General features: G+C 39.0%; 1 protein-coding gene across 1 annotated transcript in view; it reads right to left on the bottom strand.

The window, feature by feature from the left end:
* Nucleotides 1-23,486, bottom strand: part of LOC126482343 (lon protease homolog, mitochondrial-like) — a 153,901-nt gene that overhangs the window by 72,613 nt on the left and 57,802 nt on the right. The window contains exons 3-4 of the mRNA XM_050106424.1: nucleotides 19,561-19,724; nucleotides 7,901-8,154 (exon numbers count right to left, since the gene is read on the bottom strand). Coding sequence (XP_049962381.1) covers nucleotides 7,901-8,154; nucleotides 19,561-19,724 — 418 coding nt within the window. The remainder of the gene's footprint in view (nucleotides 1-7,900; nucleotides 8,155-19,560; nucleotides 19,725-23,486) is intronic.

Raw genomic sequence — 23,486 nt, 5'->3', positions numbered from 1 at the left:
GGTACACAGTAAATGCAGGGTGTTACAAAAAGGTACGGCGAAACTTTCAGGAAACATTCCTCACACACAAAGAAAGAAAATATGTTATGTGGACATGTGTCCGGAAACGATTACTTTCCATGTTAGAGCTCATTTTATTACTTCTCTTCAAATCACATTAATCATGGAATGGAAACACACAGCAACACAACGTACCAGCGTGACTTCAAACACTTTGTTACAGGAAATGTTCAAAATGTCCTCCGTTAGCGAGGATACATGCATCCACCCTCCGTCGCATGGAATCCCTGATGCGATGATGCAGCCCTGGAAAATGGCGTATTGTATCACAGCAGTCCACAATACGAGCACGAAGAGTCTCTACATTTGGTATCGGGGTTGCATAGACAAGAGGTTTCAAATGCCCCCATAAATGAAAGTCAAGAGGGTTGAGGTCAGGAGAGCGTGGAGGCCATGGAATTGGTCCGCCTCTACCAATCCATCGGTCACCGAATCTGTTGTTGAGAAGCGTACGAACACTTCGACTGAAATGTGCAGGAGCTCCATCGTGCATGAACCACATGTTGTGTCGTACTTGTAAAGGCACATATTCTAGCAGCACAGGTAGAGTATCCCGTATGAAATCATGATAAAGTGCTCCATTGAGCGTAGGTGGAAGAACATGGGGCCCAATCAAGACATCATGAACAATTCCTGCCCAAACGTTCACAGAAAATCTGTGTTGATGACGTGATTACGCAATTGCATGCGGATTCTCGTCAGCCCACACATGTTGATTGTGAAAATTTACAATTTGATCACGTTGAATCGAGGAAGTACAGTACATACTGACGAAACTAAAATGAGCTCTAACATGGAAATTAAGCGTTTCCGGACACATGTCCACATAACATCTTTTCTTTATTTGTGTGTGAGGAAAGTTTCCTGAAAGTTTGGCCGTACCTTTTTGTAACACCCTGTATAATGGAAGAAACAGACAACAGTAGTGCCATCTTGCCAAAACCTATGAAAAACTCTAATCAGCCTTGTTAAGCACTCCAGCGATGGCCGAAGGACAAGGCGAGGGCAAACTGAGCAACACATTCAATTCCTCACATCCAAAAATGACCAAGACATTAGAGACATGCTATGTGACAATGATGTAACTTGCAAGCAAGTGGGGGAAGATATAGTGCACACTGTGACCAATGCCCAGATAGGTTGTATTCCGATTCAGATCGTCCTCTATACAGGTTCATTTGCCAACTTTATAGCAACAGGTCCATTCACAGAAATCAGTACGGCCATTTATGTACATACATTCCCGGCGCAAAATTCACAAAATTGTCAGATACTGAGTGCGATGGGTAATAAATCGCAAGGTGTAAAGACAAGTCCTCATTCCTGTGACCATGGGAAATATGACAGTAAAACATTTGCTTCTCGTCATACACAAATTAATCAGTTGCATTATGGGAATGGAATTTCATAGCAGCACTGGGCACGATTAGGTAAATGTTATCTGTATGTTGACAAAATAGAAAGTTTCCTTGGAACTGATTCAAACAAAACCACTACACAGTAAGTACTGCCAGGGAATAAATTTACAGCTTACCTACCCAGAAGTGTTATTTGTTAATGTACAACATTTGGACTTGTTAATAGAATCACAAATCGAGGTACAAGCAACACAGGAAAGGGTGCACAAATCACTATCCTTAATGGTGGGGCAGAGGAATGAATGATTTAACTTTCTCTCAAAAGACCTACCTGTATTTAGCAAATGACCAGGAGTGATTTGGGTGTATATAGGATTACCACACCAGAGCTTTTGTCATTTGTCTTATGTCATGCGATGGGCAAAAAGGGAGGCAGTCTGGAAACGGATCAAACGGAAGACTAACTGGCAAATAACAGAACCTTCGCAGTCTCTGTACTGCAGTCCACTTCTCACAGTGGCAAAATCAGATGGCAACATTCATCTCATTTTAGGTGCAAAGTGATCAATAAAACAAGAAAACTTAGATGAACAAATACCCAAATTTCATAAGTCAAATACTTAACAAGTATAAATTTGAGCTATTCATATTGGTAGGTTGCCCTTTAGCCGGACAGTAGGATTTATATGGCCTTTGCTTGCTCAGGTAGAATTTCTCAATTCTATGTCCTTCCTTTTGGACTAAATATCAGTGTAGGAATTTTTATCTCAGCTCTGGATAGTGTTCTTGGTCCAGAGCTACTGAACAAGGTAACTGCATTAGTGGACAATCTCTTTAATCAAACCAAATCCCGGGAGGAACATGTAGAACTTGTAGATAAGGTACTCAATAGATTTTTGCAGTTTAACATAACAATAAATTTGAAGAAGTCAAAATTTGCTAGACAGGAAATAAAATTTCTAGGCCATATTATTTCTCCATCTGGATAAAAGCAAAACTGAGGCAATTAAATGTTTTCAGTCTCACAGACAAAGCAACAGCTCCAGTCATTCCTTGGTCTGGCCTCAATCTTTCATAATTTTGTACCTAACCAACTACTGAACAGTGACAGCTTGTTGAATATGATACATAAAACTCCTTGTGGTTCTGGTTGGCTCAGTGTCAACACGATTTTGAAGCAATTAAAAAAGCATCAGTCAACGCAAATTTTCTGCATCGTCCAGACATGAATGAAGATTTCTCTTTGGCCATGGATACCTCCTCTCAGGGTTACGTTCAAATTAAAGAAATAGAAGGTAGGAGTACCATCTGTGCAATACATTTTGCAAATAGGATACTCACTGAATGCAAACAGGCATAATCTGTAACACTGTTCTGGAAGCTTCAGTGGTCATATGGGCCTTTAGGAAATTTAAATATTACCTATGGAGAAAGCACATGAGGCATTGTCATTCCACTTAACTTGTAAATAGCTCTATGCACACGTGGTGTAGTGGTGTTACTTTCTACAAGAATTTAGTTTTGAGATTATTTACATAGACGGAAAACAAAATGTCATCATAGACACCCTTTCATGTTTTCCACAAGGGCTTAGCGAGTTCACAGAACTCTTGAATCAACATGCAACTTTTTAGTCCTACTCATGCATGATGGCACGCACTGTCCATATTACCTACAAATGTGTAAGAACATGAGCTTATTGCAAGATGCTGATCTTCGGTGGAAGGTAGTTAAACAAAAATTTCAACAAAGCAATAATGGTAGAATGCATAATGAAATATTATTTCACTGTCACACCCCACAATCTTCTCGATGGTGTGTAGACAATTTCATCAATTACACCAATCCTGCTTGGGGACATTATGGTATATCCAAGTGTACCAATAAAATTGTAAATTATCGCTATTTTCTTAACATTTGGTATTGGGTTCAATGGGTTTTAATGTTGAGTGTTATCAGCCAGAAGGCAAAGCATTCAAATCAGTCTTGACCGAATGAATTACACCCCATTATTCCAACCAAACTGTTAGAACAGGTATCTTTCAATGCCAAAGGGCCATTGCCACGGCATAAGGAAGGAGTGAAGTACATCATTGCTCTATACAATGGTTTCACAAAATATCGCCAGGTGTATGCCACAAAGACTGAACCTTGGCCCTCATTATAAGGAGAACATCAGAGGATCATTTGCCTAGAATTGGCAACAGACAACATTTCAAATTTTATGAGTGACAAATGGAATAAATTTTTAAAGGTTCAAGAGATAAAACATATTGTGATATCCTGTTTCCATCCTGAGGCAAGCCCAATGGAATGAACGTTTAAAAACAGACACAGTGAATGTTGGGGAGGCAAACAGGTGAAGTTATGGCAGTCTGAAAATAAAGTTGAATGCAAACTGAACCAAAGTGTTCTTATGTCTCAAGCCTATCATGAAATCAAAACTAAGACCCCGAGTCACTAATCACACCTAAGATTTACTTCAGAAGAAAGAAATAAAATAGTAATGTGAAGAGACTGAACATGATTGCTTACACTGTGTGTTGTGGCCAATGACCCTTCACTGTGGCACACTAGTAGTATAGAGCTTTAGTATACTTAATACATTTGAGCAACATGCCACTCTTTTTAAACATGTATTGAAAGTAATGAACCTCCATGATGGACAGCTGGTTGGTGGATTAGGGGGTGGGGACTAAACAGAAAGGTCATAGGTCCCATCAGATTAGGGAAGGATAGGGAAAAAGAACCATCCTGGCATTTGCCTGAAGCGATTTAGGGAAACCATGGGAAACCTAAATCAGGACGGCCACCGGGCGTGATGTAACATCTGGTTTGTGGGGTGCCCAACTGCGCGGTCATCAGTACCTGTACCAAGTCCCAATTTTTACACAGTCCAGTTTATTTCACAGTACAATCCAGCCACTGTTACGAAATGATGATGATGATGATGAGGAGGAGGAGGAGGAGGAGGAGGAGGAGGAGGACAACACAAACACCCAGTCCCAGGCAGAGAAAATCCCCAACCCAGCCGGGAATCTAACCCGGGACCCCGTGATCCCAGAGGCAGCAATTCTAGCCCCTAGACCACGAGCTGCGGACGCTTCTGGATGAGGTTTCAATTGCTGTGCTCCCGAATGCGAGTCCAGTGTGCTAACCACTAAGCCACCTCACTTGGTGAGGTGGACAGACCTTTCTTATGTATGTATAAGAAAAACCTGGACAACAAAACTCATAATGTAAATGCACATTACCCACACGTATTAGTGGCTTAACTAGAACTACAAGGTACTGAGTACTTCACAACAAAAATAAACTTTCTTTTTTTAATGAGTTGAACTCATAACTTGCGATGTAAAGTTATCCACATGGTTCGACGACAATTATAATGTGTCATAAACGCAACACAATGCAATATAAGATTATGAAAACTAAGCTTGCTGAGTATCTAGTGCCTATAGAAGCTAATATAATCCTTTGCTATAACAAGTAGAAGTCTATTTCCTTGGTAGAAAATTGCCTGTATCTTCTTGCTTGCAGAATTGGACTTAGCTCTCAAGTAGGTAGTACAAGTGGACTATTCTCCTCCAAGGTTTTGAGGTTCAGTTATAAATTGATCAGACCTCTTCCAAAATGCTTGCTATTTGCACACAGTGTAATGAACTGGAGTATGGGTTGTGATCTCTACTTGAAAGAGAATGAAGTTTCTAAGTATTACTCAATCAACATGTTAGCTTATTCGGTGTGTGTTGACAAAGTATATATAATGAAGTACATGGTAGACATTGTGTACCCACTAAAGAATTGTGAAGAGCAGAGCCAAAATGATGCCTTAAAATGTTGTGCAACAAAGGTGTATTGATAAAGTGACCTTAGGTCATATCAATTATGTTAAAATATCACATGAGGACATGGGCAATATTTTCGTGGAAGTAGTGAAGGATGCAGTATTAGGCACTGGATGATGTGAAAAGATTGGCACAAGTACAGAGTAGACTATGAAATGAGAGCAACATTAAATGTAATAATTCAAGGTACTGTGTAAACTTAATGGTGAGTATGTGGAGCCTGCGAAGTATGCTATACTTGTGCAAGAACACTGCTGAGTGACATGTGCTCGTCATGGGTACTCAGAAGCAACGAAAGGAGTGTAAAGAAGATTGCATAGTGTATTACTTGACTATATGAGTGCCGGATCTCTCATGTCTTGTACCTCCTCAACTTTCACTGCAAGACTGTTGGGTCATCATAGTCTCCCAGGAGAGTAATGGCATTGAATACAAATCACTGTACTTGTGCCTGCTTTATGTGATAGTGTCATATCAGACAATAAGTCTCAACAAGCCGAACAATGGTATTGGTCATCTACTGCATCCAATAACTGTAACAACCTTGTAGCACAAATGGATTGCAGTATGGGGACAAATAGCTAAAACAGACAGTGACACTTCGGCGTCACACACCAATAACCAACAGAAAAAGAATAAATAAAGACTAGGTCATTAACAGGAAACTACCTTTAAGATTTGCAATATTACGTGTAATTAAGATTTTCTTATTTAAGTGAGATTTATAAACTTTGTGTTTATGTTTGTACAGTCCACTTCACTCAAGGCCAAAATAAAAGTAACAACACTTGTATCTCAATCCTCATAGAATGTAAATGTGCTGCAGAAATCAATAAAGATTTGAACCTAAACACAGTGCAACACCAAACAAAATGCAAATAATGATATCAAATTAACTTAACACCTATAAACCTATGCTAAATACTTGCCTCACACAGTGTGGAAAGCAAACTGATACTAGACTACTGGCTGCTGTAACCATTCATTAACAAATTCCTGTTTCCAGTAGCCACTGGGGACAAATGTAATAGAACAAATATGTAGGGAGCACGTAAAGATAACAAATTTTTCATGTATACTCATCTAACTGTATTATTTATTTTTCCTTTGTCACTTAATCACTTCAATGATAATACAGTGGTATAGATAACGGTACATATGAATGTGCGCCTCTAAATTCTGACGAGGCTCTCTTTGAGGAAAATGTGAAAAAACCTTCAGAGATCTGCAGTCTGCCTGACTTTAAACTTTATTTATTAATTATTTATTTATTAATTATTTATTTAAACTTTATTTATCTACTGAGCCACTAAAACACGCTGGAGAAAAAGGCATAAAGGCAGCTGCCAATGCATCATCAATCATGGCGTAAAAATATAAATCACTTCTATAAATGACCTGCTCTGTACAGAGATTATAGGAATTTATTACTTTAATGAACAGTTTTAATGAAAATGTATTTTTCTTCTTCTCTTTATGTGTAGTGCAATTTCATGACTGAAACAGCAATAATGCAACCCACATACCGACAAAAATTCAAATTTCTTTCAATCAAAAACTCAATACAATAAAAATTATTATTTTCTTTTCAAAAATTACACACCAATGCCTCTTATTATCTTTGCATTATCTGCTAATTTAAGGTAGAGATAACAGTCAGGGAAACCCATGCACTGGTGACAGTAATTTATATTGATGATCCATCTCATTCCTTTCCATAATTAGCTGACAAAATTTCAGTATATATTGATATCAGTGTCTGTTAAATTTAAAGTTAGTGCTGTTCTTATTGCCCTGTAGTCATATAACTAGAAGTCTGTGTTCACTTTCTATTTCATTTCATTATCTCTACTATGTCTAATTGTAGCATCTCTCTCTCTTTTTCAATTATCATGTTCCTGTCCAACAGTCATAAATTTTTATTATTTAAATTTTACAAAAAGACCACTTTTTCATCGGTCACCTTTCGCTGATGCGGTAACAAGCAAGTGGTTCATGCCAGAATAGTCCAACCTATTATCAACAAAATCAACCAATCGCCTCACGCTCTAGGTCATCTGACTTGTGAGATGAAGTGCTCTCAGAGTCACGACCACAGAGATCAGACATCTCTTCTGGTTTCCTCCAAGATTCATCTGAGGCTAATGAAGTTACAAACCTCCCGACCCTCTTCCACTACACCTGGCAATCCCCCCTACAAGAAAATAAACTGATATGATTTCTTTTTTCTGAACATGAATACATCATTCTCAAGCACACATCACTTATAAATCCTAACTACATCCCTGACCTGAACACCGAGCGAGTGTTCAAGGAAGAGTAGGCACATTACATATTATAGAACACAGTCCAGACATGTGGGTGACTTATGTTCCAAACTTTAGCAATGAAATGTTACATTAAACGAGTCTGGGAACCTCGTTACAACACAACCATGTTGGAAATTTGTGGTGGTTATGCTTACCGTGCAATACAAAACACATCTAACAGTGGGGCCTATGGATAACATTTTACACATACATCAATTTCCAAAACGTTTTGGGAAAAAAACAATAATAAATATCTAATCTGAAATCATTAACATATTCCAATATCATACCTTAGAATTAAATCATATTTCTATTATGCCCATACCTTGACCTCTTCTGTTTGGCGAAACTTCTCATGAGTTACATTTTCAACCTCCACCATAAGTATGGGTTTTGCCTGCTGCTTTTCATCCTCTGCAGCTTGAGCACGTGTATCTGCAGTTCCTGCTGCTGGTGGTGATGGTTGTTGTTGCTGTGATGATGGGGGTGATGATTCAGTAGCAACTATCTGTCCTTCCTCAACATTATTATTCTTCTTCTTACGGCGTTTGCGACGCCGGCGATCTACATCTGTCTCATCTAAAATTAAACTGCACTGTCAGACTGAAATATCATTTAGGCTAAAAAATTACAGTTAATTCTATTGCCACCTTATCCACTAAAATATTTAGATACATCATCTTTTAAGTTGTATTCCCCTACCGTTCCCCCTCATGTGTATGTAATTATTTGCCAATGTGACTTTCTGAAGCTGAAGTAAGTGGACTCTGAAGATCATATTTTAGCTCAAAAACTGACAATACTCTGCAATGCAGTAACAGCAACATTGAATGGACAATAAACAACACCCCCCCCCCCAAAAAAAAAGAGGGGGGAGAGGGAGAGAGGGAAGGAGAGAGGAGGAGACAGAGAGAGAGAGAGAGAGAGAGAGAGAGAGGGAGAGTGTGTGTGTGTGTGTGTGTGTGTGTGTGTGTGTGTGTGTGTGTGTGTGTGGGCGGGGGCACGCGCACAAAACAGAACGCACAGACTCCTGGATCTTTCACAACTTTCCCCAATACATTGAAATGAAGAGATGAAAAAGGAAAAATATGAAAGAAAGGGAAAGAGGCTTCTGCATCCTTTCTTTTTACATTAACTTTCTACTGCTGCCCCTAATTTTTGTTTTGTATATGCTGCTACCTTCAGTTTGTCCTTTCCTTATCTCACTTACTGTTATCACAGTCTTTTTATCTTTTTTTATTTTTCGTGATTTCAAAACAAATTTTCTGAGTTTCCCACACTGAATGTCATTTGGTGGATTCCACATGTACTCCTCAAGCTATGGTATTATGCATGGAGGAGGGCACCTCGTACCATTACTACAGTTTGATTAAAATTGCTTTGTGGTTGACATATTGCAGTGGCAGGATGTACTGTTGCAACCAGCTCGCTTCACAAGGCACTGAAAACAGACAACACAGTGAGCATGACACTCAAGAATGAATTACAATTGGATGGTGGTTGCCCCTATTGCTTGACTCACTGAAACGTCACACGCAAAATAATTTTAATTGGAGTATGATCACTCTCTTTTCTGTTACATTCGCAAATGTAGCAAGAGAAAACTGACTAGCTGCCGTCTTATAAACCCTGGATTCTCTCACCTTAGCTTTGTGGTCCTTATGTAAGATGTATATTGGTGACAACAGATTAAGTCTGTAAACTGTCACAAATGCAAATTCTCTAAACTTTGCCAATAGCGTTCCACAAATGAATGTCTTCCTTCTTCCAGAGATTCCCATATGATTTCACAGAGCATTTCTGTAATACTCCTGTACTGATCGACCTCATCAGCAACCAATCTAGCAGCAAGACTCTGAACTGATTTTAACTTTTTACTTTAAATTCCCCAACTATATACCCATTTTGTAGTGGCTCTTGACAGTGCTTCTTGCATGGTATCTCATGTTCTGCATCAACATGTTGTCCTTATGACAGTTGGTTGATTTCCTTTTATGTGATATCTTCAGCAGTAGTGACAATTCATGAGCTTATTCTCTCTGATTACTTTGCAGTGTAAGTGCAATCTTCAATTAACAAACCAAGTCTCTTCTGATTCGCTCCTGTAACGAGGTATCTGACACGAGGAATTATAACAACAAAGGTTTTCTTTTTAACAGTAAGTAATCAGAGAAAATGGGTCAATGAACTGTCACTATTAATGAAGATTTCACATAAAAGTAAGCAAACCAGCATTTATATAGATAACAGTCCAAAAGGACCAGGACTACACTGAACACTGCCAAAACTGTGCGGTTGTGCAGAATGCAAAATAAATGGAAAATTTAATCCAAATAATAACTGGTGTAGCAGACTGTTCTCATTTAGAAAATTTGTTTCTATAGTGACCCACACAATTCCAGTCATATTGAATGTTTACAGTTATGTGCATGAAACAAGAAGAAAGTGTAAAACAGTCCTGCGTGGTGTGTGTATATCTCTCCAGATACATACACAAACCACTGCAGCATTTTTTTTACACCTTCTCTTGTTTCATGCAGATATCTGTAAATGTCCAATGTGAAGAGAGTGTTATTCAGCTACTTCTGTCTCTCCCTTGTGAAACAGAGTGTACAATGAGCATTTAGTATTGATCTGAATGTTAGTGCACATGCAGGGAGTGCTTTCTAGTTACTGAAATAATTACAATGACATAAAGGAAACACAAAAGCGTTCTTCAAAGAAGCAATAAAGAAGGTTTTCTGTGTGCACCGAGTTCTTTATAGATAGCCTGAAGCAGAAACTGTTTTCCTGTATGGCACAAGCTACAGTATAACCAGTTGGCAGGATAAATATGTGTGTGTGTCTACTGAGTACATCACCATGCCTTCCTCCTTTTTCATAAACATCAGTCCATTTCTGACTATTACTTCACAACTATGCAAAACACTAAGTTGAAAGTCCACAGTACAAACAAGTTTTGTGATAGCAGGCAGGTTGACATACTTCACATAAATCTGCAAAAGATCAGAAAAATTGCTACAATGAGTGTAAAAATTGTTTTTCTGTGTCACTGCAATATCAGGTGTGAGGGCTGAGAACCATTATAAGGTTAATTGCCCTTCTTTTGTTAATAGTCTTGGAACAAAATTTTAAAAAAGTGTTCATGCCTATACAAGCAGCCACAAGTTTCTCCAGTTACATAAAGTTTTAAGGATTCTACCTTTAACACTGTGCTGTACGTATTCGTCCATTGTACAACCAATCAACCAAATATTTCAACAACAGGAAGCTAATCCAAAGACGCTAATTTTACAGGTGAAATGGAGTACTAAATTGTGACAGTTCCTAGAACACCGTAAAGTGAGGAAAAAAACTATGTTATATGATTTAAAAAACTATTCTTGTAGTGTACTCGTTAATTACACCCTTTGCACTTCTAGCATATGACAAAATCAAAGATGTCTGCCTACAAGCTGGGACAGCTACTACTAAAAGTCTATCCACACGACTTTATCATAAAACAATGGTATGCCTATATATGGCACCTTCACCAAAATGTGAAACTGACAGCAGTTAGATTTCTGGTATAAATCTAAGAATACATGAAAAGGATAAGCTCATGCGAATGAAGTGGTGTTTTTGTTGCAATGGACGAAAAGCTCAAATTCACTAAAAAATACTACATTTTTTTGGGGAATATCAGACTCAAAACTGAACATAAACTTACAACTGCATCTCTTTATTGATCACTAGACTCACTCCCATATGTAAATAAAAAGTTAACAGAAAATCTCAGCTCGCTAGCACATACAATGAAACTGTTATGAGTGATCATGAGATGGTTATAGCAACAATGATTACCAAAGTATGAAGAGTATCTACAATAAGTTGTAAGATTTACATGAATTGCATAAAGAAGCAGTAGTATTTGATCTGAATACAGGAACTTGAGATAGCAAATACTGCGCAATAGATGTAAAACAAAACATAAGAGTATAGATGTACAGACACTAAATGAAATTTGTTTGGAAGTGTAAAGCATGAAACTTTTAATAACTACTGCAACAGAACTTTATCATGAGACCTAACACAAAATGCAAAGAAATTCTAATCTTACATAAAGGCAATCACTGGCATCAAAGTTGGCACAGACACTAAAGTATGGCACAGGAACTGAATCTGAGGGTATCAAATTAAAAGCATCAATATTGAACCCTTTTTTTTTTTTTTTGCATCAATGCAAAGATGTATTATTTAGTATTAGCGTCAGTGGTATTGGGAAATTACTAAAATTGATAAAGTTACAGGGCTCAATGGAATGCCTAAAGAACTTGCTCCTGAAGTAGACCATCATTTAACCATAACGTATTGCAGATCCCTCTCAAAGGAAACACTGTGACCAATAGGTGGGAGAACGCAATGGTCACTCCTGTCTACAAGAATGGTAGCAGAAGGGATCCCAAAACTAATATCTAAATCACTGACATCCATCTGTTGTAAAATCTTAGATCATCATCTGAACTCAAACATAGTGAGTTATTATGAATATAATAATTTCCTCCTTGCCATCCAGTAGGGATAGTGGAAGCAACAGTCATGTGAATTTTTTTTTTCCTCTCATGACAGATAGATGCACAGTTAGCATGTCATACAGTCTTTGACCAAAACTTGGCCTCTTCCAGTCCCTTTTCTGTTGCTTGATGGAGGTCTTCTTCAATACCGGAGCTGCGCACAGGCGACACTGAAGCATGTGCTGGATGGTCTGGACTTCTCCACAATCACATTTAATATTGTTTTCGGTTATGTACACCCATCCGGCCAGATAAAATCTTGATCTACCCACTCCTGATCTCAGCCTATTCAAAGATTTCCAGGTCATCCATTTCACGTCATGTCTTGGAGGCAGAGATTCAGAAACTTTGTTTCAGCCAAAGGGAAGGGAAGTCTTATCCCTCCAAAGCTGCACCCTGCTGTTTTCAGCAGTGGTAGTAAGTACCTTTGATGTTCCAAGGAAACACTCCATTGACTTCAATCGCTGCGAATGCAGTTTATGCCCATACAGAGGATGGGTTTTTTCTTGTTCCATTTTCTTTCATTCTTTATTCACCACAATTTCTCTTTGAATGGGAGATGGTGCTATTCCTGCAAGGTGGTAAATCCATTCATCAGGAATATATTTCAAACCACCTGCTATAATTCTGCAGGCGTCATTAAGACCTACCTATGTCTACCTGTTTGCAACGTGATGAATTATACCAAACAGAACAAGCATAATCTGCTGCAGAATACGGTAATGCAAGTGCAGAGGTTCAAATGGTTTCAGGTTCAGCCCCACTGTGATCTGGCCAATTTTATTAACAGATTGTTCCTGGCGAAAACCTTCAACTTGCAATTCATGTAGTGTCTCTTGAAAGCAAGAGATCTGTCCACTGTCATTCCTAGGTATTTTGGATTGTAGCAATGTTGTAACTCAACTCCTGACCATACTATCATCAACCTATTTCTCAAATGCAGAGGAGACACTTGAGTCTTCGAGGGGTTTGGATTAAGCTGATTTGTGCCATAGTATCTTGATAGGTTTTCAAGGGCACTCTTGACGGTGTTCTCCACTGAGTCAAAATCTGAGCTCTGAGTGGCAAGAGCAAGGTCATCAGCATCCCAGAAACTCCTGGTGTTGGGGGCAATAGGTCCGTTGTTTGTATACATGTCGAATACGACTGAAGCCAATACACTTCCTTGGGGGAAGACTGTTTTTCTGTATTCTTCATTGGCTGTGTTGCCCTTGAATGTCACTCAATTGCTATGATGAACCTAGTTAGGCTAAAATCCTTGGTCATTTGTATACCTGGAGTAGTAGTAGCCAGTGGTTGACAGTGTCGTAGGCTGTTAATAAGTCAACAAATACCACCCCTGTCACCTTATGAGCTTCAAACCTATCTTCTATGAACTGCATAAGATTCAGCAGCTGTCCAGTGCAGCTTTTACCAGGACAACATCTAGCTTGTTGAGGTATTAGCAGAGGGCCAACTACAAGAGCTTATTTAAGATCATTCTTCCAGAAGTTTGTATACATGACAGAGTAATGAAACTGGTCTAGAAATAAACTCACAATTTCCTCACATGACATCCTGAAATCCAAGGATCAAGGCATTCATTCAAGCAAACGCAGTATTTCTTGACTACTGAAAAACATCTGACTTTGTATCACATCAACACTTACTAACAAAAGTATGGCCATACAGAGTATCAAAGGATATTTGTGAAAATGAAATTTGTGAATTGACTGAGCATTTCTTTGTAGGGATGATGCAGTCTGTTATTTTGGATGGAGACTCACTGAAAAATGTAGAAGTAACTTCAGGAGAGTGTGTCAGGTTCCTTACTGTTCATATTGTAAATTAGTGACCTGACACACAACAGTAATAGAAACTACAAGCTTTCTGGAAATGACACAGTTATCTAAAAGCCAGTTACTAACCGAAAACAGTTACATAATAATCAGTCAGATCTTGATAAGATTTCAGAGTGATACAAAATGGGAACTAGCTTTAAATGTTCAAAAATATTAAATGTGCACATCACAAAGAAAAGTATTATCCTGTGACTACAATATCAGTGTCTCACAACTGGAATCAACTTGGTATCCCGGCCAATGATTTCAAAATCCCGCCAAAGGACTTGGAATTTGACTGTGGCTGCTAGACAGCATTGTTTCATCTCCTAGCATTCATCTCGCTGATGTGGTGCTGGCTGGAGAGCCATGCACCTCTATTCAGCCACTCAGTGTTCATGGACATACTATATAACCAGCGACAACATGGCTCTGCCTTCAATTGTGTATTTGATGCACTCTCACTCATATCATTCTCACTGCACACCATCGGTTTGGTCTCAGATTTTGCTATGTCTCAGGTTTTTGCTCTTTGATTACTCATTTGAACTTTTGTTATTCTGCTGTGCAGTCTCCACAGCCCATTTTCCTCTTGTTTTTGCCCACCCACATTTCCGCCTTTCAATAATCCCAAAGAGGATTGGGGCACTTAATTTACAGTGGCTGAAACAGCAATTCACTACTTTTCAGGTCCCTGATGACTCTCTCCAACAGTTGCTCTTCCTTTCTTGAGCTTCCCCAGAGGCAAGAGTTGTCTACCCTCTCAATCCAATCGCACTCACAGTCTAAGAAATGTGCAATGACTCGAACTTCATAAATATCATCAGTCAGTAGAATCACTCCCAGGTTGCTGGTTTACAAGGACTGAGTCACTGCTGCGATTTCACTTGTGCGAGCCCAGCTTCCAAAACCTCATATACCAACTTTAATTCGGGAAGTCATGGTCCAACTGGCTCCTGATTTTGTAGTATGCATGGCAGTCCTCAAGCTGGACAATCCTTCCTTAAACAATATTTTTAAAATTGCACAGGCAGCGAACGAGCAGCTCATGAGGCCCTTGGGTGGGTGGGTGGATGGGTGGGGAATTATTTGTTAATCACTTACTAGATGGCGGCACTGTGACCATCAGTTTCTGATATATTGATCACCTCTGAAGAATAGCCAGTCACACTCCGGGCGGCATGGACTGCAGGGGTCTTCCGTCATGTCCATACTACTTCACAACACACATACAAGTGGAATCTGTGTAACTGGTCGCACTGAACCTGTTGAGGGAAAGATCGGCATCTCCAAAATATTTATCATAAGCTGTCAGGGCAAGGGGACGCCATTCCCCACATGCATCATGTGACACTGCATGAACTTCAGGCACTTGTTCCCCAGTGCTCTCATTACTGACCAGAACCCACTATTCTGGCTGCCCTCACGTCTTCCAGACTGGGCTGCAAAACAGCTCTAGTGTTGGGCACTCTTCCTCAGCTCCTACAGTTATACCATTAAATACAAGCACAAAGCATAAAACGCTAATGCAGATGCTCTATCTCGCGTACCTGTGTGTCCAGTAGGAAATCTCATGTTTCCATGCAGATGTGGAATAGCAACACACCTCACATGAATTTCCCATTATGACTGCTTACACTGCAGCATACACGCACCTTGACTGTTTCTTATAGCACATCATGCACTATGAACTCCATAGGTGGCCCATATATTTTTTGAAGAATGCCAAGCTGGAGTTCCAGGCATGGGCACACCTCTCCTACCATCTGTCGGTCATCACTGATGTTCTCCTGCTTGACACTGAGTCAGATATAGTGTCATCATCCTGACCGCCCTGTTTACTGTATGAATTGTCAATCAATCACAATAACAGTTGACACTCCAAGGGGTTTGGATTGCTGTCAAACCAACTCCACCTATGCCTTCCACCTGCATCACCTTTGGTGGCTCTAATGGACCTGGAATGCCCACCTTTCCCAATTCCACAACTGCATGTGTATAAATTGCACTCCTGGGCTCCAGATGGAGGCACAGAGCCTCCGCAACCTTGGCCACTCTTGCCTAAACTGCCACAACCCAGTACTTTGCCAGGTACTTCCGGTACCTCACACCAGCCGGAAGAACTTAAGTGGCAGGACACCAATCATGCCACCAGCCCACCTTTTGAAGCATCATTCAGAATGCTTCTGGCCCTATGCATCTGTTTCAAGTTTCCCAGCTGGTGACCTCGAAAGCCTGCTGGAGGGAATGGAACTCTATTGCCACCAGACACGGCCATGCCTCTCTTGCCCACCACTCAGTGCTCGTGGACGTAATACAAAGCTATCGGCACTGCAACTCTTGTCTCCACTCATGTATCCGCTGCACTCTCATATTGTTTTCCTTGCACGTCATTGGTTTGGTCTCAGTTTTCACTACATCTTAGGTTTTTGCTCCTGGACTACTCACCTGGACTTTGTTATTCTGCCATGACATCTCTGTTGTCCAGTTTCATCTCGTTGTTGTCCTCCCTGTGCACACTCGCCAAACTAGTGCTGTCGACCCTGGCCAGTCAGTCCAGCCTCGGAAGGTTCTGTGGTCATCCCTGACTTTCTGTAGAGTCTCTATCACAATAGTCAACTCATACAAATGCCTAGATGTAACAACGAATAAGGATATGGAATGGAATGATCCCACCTCAGTTGCAGGTACAGTAGATGGCAGACTTCAGCACATTGGTAGGATACTGGGAAAATGTAATCAGTCTACAAAGGAGAATGCTTACAACATATTTATGCAACCCACCTTAGAATATTGTTTAAGTCTATGTGAGAACCATACAAAATATGTGAAACATGAGATCTGAACATGTACGAAGTAGCGTAGCACAGATTGTTGCCAGAATGTATCACTCACAGGAGAGTGCCACAGAAATGCTGAAGAAACTGAACTGGTAGACACTAGTAGATAAATATCAACTACAGCAAGGAACCCTGCTTCCTAATTTTCAAGAACCAGCATAAAATATGGAACCAAGGAATATACTAAAACGCCTTCGTATCACTTCTGTAGGGACCTTGAACACATGGGTAGATTAATTACAGTTAACAAAGAGGCATCTAAGCAAATATTCTTTCCAATCTCCATTAGTGAATAAAGTGGGAAGAAACCTAGATACACTGCAGAATGGGATTACCATCTGTTTACGTAGTAGAATGGGATTACCATCTGTCATGCAATTTACAGTAGTTTACAGACTACAGATGTATGTGTAGGTGGTTGATTAAGGAGAAAAAGAATAAATTATTACAAAGTTACGGTTAAAACATAAATCCTGTGTACCAACTAGATAACTTAATCATATACATAGAGGAAATTGGGTCTCCTTTCCCCTCTCACTTATCTCCATATTTTGTGAATACACACGTTGTAGAACATTATGAAAATGATAAATACATGATGTGAGATGGGAGGTGGAAAGGTGTGAGGAGAAGGAGAAGTAGAAGTAGAAGGGAGAAAGGAAGGGAGAAAGGAAGGGAGAAGACAGGAAGAGGCAGAAGGTGAGAAAGAAAGGGAGCAGAGAGGAAAAGGCAGAAGGTTAGAATAGAAAGGAAGGGAGAGAGAAAGAGGGGGGAGGAGGGTTGAAGGTAGGAGGAGGGAGGGAGGGAGGGGGAGAGAGAAGGTGGCAGGGGGGAGTGAGAGAGAGTGTGGAAGGGGGGGAGAGAGAGAGAGAGAGAGAGAGAGAGAGAGAGAGAGAGAGAGTGGCAGGGGGGGAGAGAGAGAGGGTGGCAGGGGGGGAGAGAGAGAGGGTGGCAGGGGGGGGGGAGAGAGAGAGGGTGGCAGGGGGGAGAGAGAGAGAGAGGGTGGCAGGGGGGAGAGAGAGAGAGACTGTGGCAGGGGGAGGGGGTGGCAGGGGGAAATTGTGATTCGAACTAGTTGCCAAAGCCCTTGTGAAATACGAATTCAACCTATTCAACCTGGCATCCCTAACACCAACATCTGAAGCAGCCCTGCCAACATTGACAACTTACCTACAAGTACAAATGTGGTTAGGACACCACATGGATCTGCTCCTCTGGGGATGTGAGACTTCAAAGTTTGGTCTTGACTCTGTTCATACTCCTACAATTTTCTGCAAATGCAACAAGGGATGTGCTGGTGGTCGTAGGTGTTGACAGACTGGGATAAGTGTGCACTGATTTGTGCCAACCGTAATGGGAACTCCTGCACTAATTCCCTCCAACCAGATGAAACTGATGAACCAGATGTTGACAAAGATGTAGACGGCATATATGGAGCGACAAAAATCACAGACTTTGAGGAGCTGAGTGATGGGATAACAGACACTGAATCGGAAATTACAAACTTCGAGAAGCCAAACGACCCAACAACAGTGAAACATTGACGTTTGTGAAATTTGTGTGCCAACCTATTTTTTCACCTTTTCATCTTCTTACCTTTAACTATTTAACTACAATTTTTGTTGTTATGAAATATAATCACCACCAATTGATTTCAAGAATTGGGTTTCTTATCTTGCCTCCATCTTCATGTCAGTTAACTGAATCTCATCGTATTCTATATGATACCTTTTTTAATATTTTCTTTTTATCTATTCTATAATTTTAATATTTTATTGTATTGCTATATTCACTAAGTTCAAGACAAGTACATTGGAATGCTATAGTACTATGTTAAAAGTGTAAATACCACTTATTGAAGAACTACAATCTAAACAGGCTTCACTGTTGTTGAGAAATAGTCAAATTTTAAAGTGGAGCTGTAGGTAAACAGGTGGTCCAAAAAATTCACTTTTGTCTCATCAAATGCATAATTTATTCTTCTATAACTCCTGTATGGACTGCTTTATTGATAGGTGGGTTGATTTAGATGATACTACCTGAACGCAAAAGTTAAAACTTAAAAAAAATCATGAATATGAAAAGCACTAATATGGGAACGGGTGGCCCAAAAAATACGTGTCTGGTCTCACTAATGTGTGTCTGGTCTCACTGATAGCAGAATTTAATGCTCTACAACTTCTAATAGGACCGTGTTTTCAATATTTTGTGTCTTTTATGAGATATAACCATAACACTGCAAAAATACCCCTTTCGAGGATACATTTTCAACCCCCACGACCTAAGCACAACTCTGCTGGGAGGGGTGGGGGAGGGGAGGGGGGCCGAAGCCTAGAATAGTCGTACTGTATTGGGCCACAAATGAAGGCATTAAAATGATAAAACCTTTTGTAGCAATTATTTCTGATTTGTCTACTTTTTTGGTTTTGCACTAATGGCTGTTAAAGTGGAAGGGGTGCTGTTTGCAGAAAAAGTTTGGATTCCATAACAACTTAACTTGTAGGTCAGGGTCACTAATTTTATTACAGCATGAAACAGAGTGAAAAATATAGAGATGATGATAGGAAAAAATGGGAGGAAGAGAACTGCTTCACCTACTCCATTCTCACGAAACAAGAAAATTAATGGTACTAATTTCAGTCCACATACAGGTGAAGCTAACAACAGAAGAAGTGAACGAGTCAACATAGTACAAGACTGCCAGACTAGCAAAATGAAAAGTCAAATAAGAAGACATTATAGATTGTTGAATATAAAGGCAAGCCATCTCACCCTGTGATTCCACCTCATCAATAAGTGGGCCCAGAAGTCTTATACGACGATGGGCCATCACAACAAGTCTCAATTTGTCACCAAGATCTTGCATCTCATATATTTGTGCAAATGTCCCAATGCGATAGACATCCGAGACATTACTGACAACATCTGATGTGTTTCTGGAACAAAATGCGAAAGAGATGTTAACATTTTACAAATATTCTTAATGCAGTAGATACAATGAAAGAAACATTTGCAGCCACATATAACATTTCTTTCCTGGTATCAGTGTAATAGAACTTTAACAAAAAGCACTCATTATAAACAAAAATTCTACGGTAATACTTTGTTAATATGCTCCTTTATAAGTCACTCCTCCAAAGCCAAAAATAGTCCCTAGGAGGTTATGTGAAGTGCTTCCCATTTACTGTGCTGCTTTCCCACATAAGAAGTTCTGATACTCTCCATCAGCAGTGAGTATCAAATACTACAAAGGAAAGCTTACAAGTTGTGGTGTAGTCATGAAAAAGTTTTCAGTGATCCAAGAAAATATGTAACTGTGTCTCTATTCATGTGCAGTATGTACACTTCAATGGTGCTCTTTACACACCACAGTTTTATTTGTTTGAAAAAGCCAAAATTACTAATGATTTTTACTGTACCATCACAAGTAGCGTGATATATATAACACATTTCTACTCTGGTCTGAAGATAGTCATTACTGACCGAATTAATCACCTGATAACATTATGCCATGCCTGCTCCACCTGTTCATATAGTACTGTAAAGAGTTGTTGGTTGACGTGTCACACGAGTCACTTCATCCCATTGTAATCCACACTGTGTAGACACATGGCAAATGAACCCCCCAGATATGATAAAGTTCAAATTTATTTAAAAATGAAACAGCAATAAAGGTATAATCAAAAGACTGACTATAAGTGTCGGCAAAGACATTAGTTATGAATGCACAGTAAAGCACAGACAAATGACCGTAAAACATAATTTACTTTTTTGTGCATGATTTTGTTTCACTCTCTTGAATGTAGAAGTTTTGTTAAGCCGTACTGCTCGGAGTATGATGGGCTATGAGTGTATTTTATCATGTGTGTTTCTGAGTAAGAGAGGACTTAATAACAGTATTAAGTATTTTTATTCAAATGAATTAGAACCAAGTTAAGAAGAATTCCTTCATATTTTATATCATCTTGAGAGGCACTGGTGTTCCCTGGAGTTGGCTGCCTGCATCTATAATTGAAATGGAGGAAAATAAGTCCACGATCATATTGTCGTAAAATTAACAGAAGGAGAAGCTTTCAGTAGATGAGAAATATAATTAAATTGTATATACAGTGATGCACATAGAAAAAAGAAACAACGCAAGGTAAAGTGAATGAACAATAGCACAATTTCGTACACGTGGAACATTTCATAGTAATGCAGTTGTAGTAATATTCTCTTTTTACTGTAAGTAAAATGACACTTAACAATCAAATTTCCTTTTATTCTTTCCTTTTAATTATATTTTTTATTATTATAATACAACTGGTGACCTAAGTGCCACGACTTCATGACACCGGTTGTAAGTAGGGTTCGCTAACTATATTGTTATAGTAAGAAATTTCTATGACATTGTTATTAGTCATAAAAACTAATTGTCTGTATTTTCTGTTTGCATGAATCACAATGGGGAGCAAGTAAAGCAAAAAGGCAAAAACAGAGGAGAAATTTTGGAAAGAAGTAAGAGCTGGTCCCAGGTTATGCAAAATTTTCCATAGTAAGCTATTTTGTTCGGAGCAGAAAAGGTGGGATTGCTATGCAAGTTGCTTGCACGGTTATGCTTGGTAGTGCATCTTTTGATGTAGATAGAAACCTTTTCCTCATTATTCCCTTATCGAATTTTATAGTGGAAAATCTACAAAAATTTTTCAGTGTTATACGCGTTGTCAGTAAAACAAAGAATTGCAACACAATAGTTTGCATGTCATAGTAGACGTAAAACAGGCTTTGACATCGCGTAAATTACAATTATCAAGTGTAATAATTAGCATATGATATGTTTCCATTTTTTGTGAAATTTTTATTTTTGCACATTCATACAGCATGGCAGAAAAATATATGTCCATTGTTGATAACAACAGCGAAAACGTAATCAGCCAAGATGGCATAGAATTGCGCGATCGAACAACTGAAGTTCAGGTGCCATGAATGCCTACCACAGAAAGTTTAAGAAGGTCAGAGTTGAGTGTCGCAGGTTTGACAAATGATGCTCTGCAGCAGAATAATGACGACACAATGTTTACAATTGAGGAGACAATGTCACGCATCTCCCAGAGCGATATACTGCTCATGAATGAAACATTGGAGAGCGATACAAATATGACTCTTGACAACACGTTACAAACACCATTTGCTCACAACACAAACATTAACTTGGAAAGAACAGCTGACAGCAACCACAATAGTACAACTGTCACACTGCTATGGCAGTTATTTTCTAACATAAATACGAAATTAGATAATATGAACACTAAATAGTGACCAAAATATGGAACAGCTTGAGAGAAGAGCATACATTTCTGCAAATGCCACAGCTCAATGGCTGTTGGAAAATGAACTGGTTATAAATCTAAAAAAAGACTAAATAATTGAAATTGAAATGGAGGAAAAGAAGTCCACGATCATATTGTCGTAAAATTAACAGAAAGAGAAGCTTTCAGTAGATGAGAAATATAATTAAATTATATATACAGTGATGGACATAGAAAAAAGAAACAACGCAAGGTAAAGTGAATGAACAATAGCACAATGTATGCGGTGTTTAAAAACAAGGAAAAGGCTGTAGACATGGATTTAGAGGTTGATGGAACAAGGTTGGAAGAAGTAGAATCTGCTAGATTCTTAGGTATTCTTGTGGATAATGAACTGAAATGGAAAAAACATATTAATAATGTCTGTAAGAAACTGAGCTCTGTCATATTCTTAATGATGCAGCTATCACAGTATTCAGACAAGAACCTTCTGTGTACAGCGTATCATGGACTTTTTGAACCATACTTACAGTATGGAGTGACTGTGTGGGGAAACTCAAACAAACAAGAGACAAAACGAGTGTTCACATTACAAAAAAAAGCAATTAGGACCATTTTAAGAAGAAAGACCTCTGAAATGTGCAGAAACTGTTTCAAGAATTTAGGTATCTTAACTTTTTCATAGTTGTATATATATAAAACAATAATATACATCACAAAAGGTAGTGAGAACTGGATTACAAATGCTAGTGTACACACCCACAATAGAAGAAGGAAGAATGAGGTACAGAGCATACCCCACCGACTGGTTTTGCTAGAAAAAGGACCCCAGTAGTCTGGTATCAGACTACTAAGAAGTCTGCCCAAAAACCTGCAAGATAGTGTACTTCGCAATGACTTTCCAAAGAAACTTAAAAACTATCTCATTGAAAAAGAGTTTTACAGTGTTGCAGAATACTTATGCCATTAAATTTGTGTATGTTGTTATTCATTATCAGTGATGTAAAAATGTAAGTTAAAGGTGTAGAAAAATAAGTGATAATGAATGTTAATACTTGGACATGCCCTATATCACACGTACATTTACTGCACACAATGTAATCTTACAGGATCAAATAAAATTCAATTCAATTCAAACCAATTTCAGTGATATGATACAAGATATGAACACGGTGAAACAGCAACAAAACACTGTTACACAAGATCTAAATACAATGAAACAAAAACAAAAACAAGTATTCAAGGATTTGCAAGACAGTCTCTCAGAAGTTCAATGACTTAGCCAAAAATTTTCGCACTGAAATCAACAAAAAATTGAATGATACGAAAAAACAAGTAAAGCACGAAGTACTTTCTGAAGTTAACAGTAACATTACGGAGTTAAAACAGAAGGTAGATGCCTTTAATGAA

The sequence above is a fragment of the Schistocerca serialis genome, chromosome 5 (genome assembly GCF_023864345.2).
Source record: "Schistocerca serialis cubense isolate TAMUIC-IGC-003099 chromosome 5, iqSchSeri2.2, whole genome shotgun sequence".
Lineage (NCBI taxonomy): Eukaryota > Metazoa > Arthropoda > Insecta > Orthoptera > Acrididae > Schistocerca > Schistocerca serialis.
This window is presented reverse-complemented; position numbering and strand designations above follow the sequence as displayed.